This window comes from Procambarus clarkii, chromosome 9 (genome assembly GCF_040958095.1).
Source record: "Procambarus clarkii isolate CNS0578487 chromosome 9, FALCON_Pclarkii_2.0, whole genome shotgun sequence".
Taxonomy (NCBI): Eukaryota; Metazoa; Arthropoda; class Malacostraca; order Decapoda; family Cambaridae; genus Procambarus; species Procambarus clarkii.
This window is the reverse complement of record NC_091158.1, coordinates 19,194,726-19,198,559: the sequence shown is the minus strand read 5'-3', so window position 1 is coordinate 19,198,559 and position 3,834 is coordinate 19,194,726. Positions and strand designations below refer to the sequence as shown.

Genomic DNA, 3,834 nt, shown 5'->3' with positions numbered 1-3,834 from the left:
TGAGGACACACACACACATCAGGAACTATGAAGAAACGTATCACATAATATGATATATAAGCCACCTTTACTAGTGAGGACATAATTACATGCTTTTTAAGAGCAAAAAGCTAAGATTCTTCCTTCATAATTACTTCATTTTGCAACAGATTCTGCAAAATCCCTCCTTATTGCACTGCACGAGGAACGGAGCCAGATTTCAGATCTTTTACGGCTTCCTGTTCGGGACTAGTGTCTTGCACTTAAAACTGCGGTCCGGTTTTGTTTGTTCAATTCATTTATTTCCTCTTATATTTAGCCTTATGACCGCATTTTATGCCATTAACCTTCGCTTTTGATTGTTATATTTTATGAGTGGGGTGTGTATGAGTTGCTTGTGAAGACATTTGTGTACGATAGATCATGTGTACTTGTTAAAGTAGCATTGATCATATGTATATAGTCATTTAGCATTGATCGTATGTATCTGCTCATTTAACATTGATCGTATGTATCTGCTCATTTAACATTGATCGTATGTATCTGCTTATTTAGCATTGATCATATGTATCTTCATTTAACATTGATCATAGGTATCTGGATATTTAGCATTGATCATATGTATCTGCTCATTTAGCGTTGATCATATGTATCTGATCATTTTGCACTTACAAGTGTATTTATAGTAAATCATATGCAATGCTGCATCATTGAATAAAACGCAATATATAATACAAATAATTGTGTAATATCAATCATTTGCATCCTGCTATACGAGTTATGATAGCTAGCGTGAAACAAAGGCTGTTCCCTTTTAGTTCTGTAATGTAATCCATCGGAGCCAAAATATTAACAATGCAAAATCTTTGAGACCTGGTGTAAAAATTAGTTTTTTAAATTATTTGAATAATATGATATCAATTCTGTAATTGAATCAAATTAATTCGTTGTGTTGATGCCTCAAAAAAGGACACTTTGAAGCATGAAGAAAAGTTGTAAATTAATGGAAAAGCCGATACATGAAGTAATCGTTGATAATGAGATGATCTAAAGCGCGCCAAGTGGGACTGGAGGATAATATATTATCCTTTCCTGTTTTCATTCCCTTGTCCATTTATCCTCTCTACGTTGCCTTTTCCGCATATCCTCTACCCCTTCCCACGTCCATCTGCCCCTTCTTCCTTTCCCAATCTACCTAGACTCCGAACCCTCCCACGAATCATCCCTCCGTCAGTTCTCCCCTCTCTATTCATTCTTGGAAAAGTCAGGGTCCTTCCGCCATCATTCCTACTACATCATCTTCATCCTTCTTACCCCCTTCCTTACCTCCCCTTTCCCCTCCCTCTGGGGAGCTTGCTTCACCCATTGATTCCATTCAACCCTCCTCAACCGCCCCTTACTCCAATCAGCCGCGTGTGTCACGCCCCCAACTCCCACCCCACCGCCCCTCCACCCGAACCTCACCCTCCATCATCCCCACCCACCCTTCATCCTCCATAACCTCATCTTCATCGCGTCCTCCATCGTATTCCTCCCTGGATTCGCGTCCTCTCCTCTCTCACGGCACTGAACACACTCCCTCCTCCTTCCGGAAACTATAATGGAGGAGGAAGAGTGTGATGCGGTCCTCCATTCTCCAGTGCTGCCACCATCGTCGCCTCAGAATACTGAGGCTCGCTCCAGAACTTCGAGGAAGTCCTTCAGGGAGAGAAGCCGACGGTCATCGTGGATTAGCAACGTTTCTGCTATTAGTGAGTATTTTGGTGAAAGGTGTTGCAGTATGCTTAAAATTGGTATTTGTATGTGGGTGTTAGCGCTGTTGTGGTTTAAGAACAGATTACCAACAAAAAGTCGGATTTTTAACATATAACTGATTGGACAAACAATGGAGATTTTCCATGTGTGAACAATTTATACTATCTTGTGGGATTTGATAATTAACCTATTCATCACACCAGTTGACTACTTCTCATTGAGGGCATTGAGTTTTGATAAGGATTCGAACATTATTGCTCTTCTTCACGTTAAATAAAATTAGTCATGTTTTTAGTGTTGCATTTCCCTTCACTAGGCTGTATAAAAAAAAATAATCTTCATGCTTCAACTTCTTGGTCTGCCATTTAATTTCAGGATTTCAGTGGGAAAACCGTCTTCTGTTAAAATTCCTTCAATTCTGTTGTCAGATCAATGTATTTTATGCGTATTTATCCCCCAAATACAAACGTAATTACAATTTTAATCTTATCTTTGTGTGTTGAGGTTAATGAATGAGTGGACTATCATTTTCCGCTATCGTCAGGCCAACAACTTGCTGATATGCTAGCGTTCTGAACCGACATATTCCTCTTGCTCTGAGTTTTCAATTCTCTGTTTTACATTTTATTTGGTATACGAAGTGGCATTGGTACTTTATGTTACCACATCGTTCTCGTGGTTTGTTGTATTGTTTGATAAACCAGTCCTGCGGAGATACTTTCCATTGCTGAAACAGTGATAAGAGAACTATTAACACAATTATATCTTAATTCAATAATCGCAGCTGCTATTATTCATAAGACTGCAAATCCCCACATACTAACAAATTATTCAAATACGTGTTAAAGATATAGGACATTACCACGTAAAAGTAATATATGTACACATGCGTAGGACATGAGCTGTGATTGACTTTCAAATAATTGAATATTGTCACCCTCCATGTTTGAGTTACATTTTTATTGACCACTGGGCCCTATCTGATTATTTGTAAGTCATTATAATACAAATATATGATTAGTTTCCTGCTTGCTGATTATCTGTATGCTAATTGCAAGAAGGAAATAATGTATTTATATCATTCCTACTTTTTTTCTAATGTTATTTAGCGATGCTTCGGCGCAAAATACACACTTGGAAGGGTTACTCGCATTTGTATATATGGTCCAATGTAAACGAATTGCTATTTGCTATGTCCCTTTGTTATTATGAACGCAAGTTAAAGCCTCATCCACATGTATAGTTCTATTTTTACTGTAATGAGGATATTTTGCGTGAAGTTCATGTTTCAACATAATTCGAGAGGAGAGAGAATCCGAACACTTGCCACTAACTACCTGTGAACATAAATCCAGACAGTGTTCTCCCTGGTGATGAATGTGTGAGGGTGTAGAGGCCAAAGTTATGCGGATAGGAGGTGTGGTGAGAAGATCCTTACAACAGTATAGAATGAGTGGGAGACATTTTCATGCACCAGAAAAAGAGAAAGATTTGGGAGTAGACATAACTTCACATCTAATGTCAGAGGCACATATTAGCATGACAACATCAGCTACATATGTCAGACTGGCAAATGTCCGTGCATCCTTCAGGAAATTTGATAAAGGAGTTTTCTGTGTCTTATTCACAATCTTTTGTGAGAACCACACTTGCCTATGCAAATCCAGTAATAATGCTTGTTTTTTAGGTGAGCCACTAGCTACGAGAAAAGCATGAGGGAATTGGACGTCACTCCACTGTAGGAGAGTAGGAATAGAGTGAACATGATGACGACATGAAAGGGTATAAAGAACATGACCAAGACAAGGACGTCATGTTCAAACCTATGAATAGCAGACAAGTTACAGCGATGTCAGAAAACTATTTTTGTGTAAGATTTGTAGATAAGCGGAAAGGTTTAGACATGGAAGTAATTAAATCTAACTCATAACGCTGTTTTAAATACATAGATAATAAAACAAAACCACTTAATCGTTGCATTGAACTTCAAAATGTTTTAAAAGCGGGGCTAGGAGGCGATGCTTGTCCCTGCAAGCACATCTAGGGTGAGTACATATAGGCGAGAACACACCAAAAATAAAATGGTCGACGTTCTGTGTT

General features: G+C 38.5%; 1 protein-coding gene across 1 annotated transcript in view; it reads left to right on the top strand.

Annotated features, from left to right (window-relative positions):
• Positions 1 to 1,579: 1,579 nt before the first annotated feature.
• LOC138362829 (eukaryotic translation initiation factor 3 subunit A-like) overlaps positions 1,580 to 3,834 on the top strand; it is a 43,093-nt gene continuing 40,838 nt past the window's right edge. Inside the window, exon 1 of the mRNA XM_069321397.1 lies at positions 1,580 to 1,749. Coding sequence (XP_069177498.1) covers positions 1,580 to 1,749 — 170 coding nt within the window. The remainder of the gene's footprint in view (positions 1,750 to 3,834) is intronic.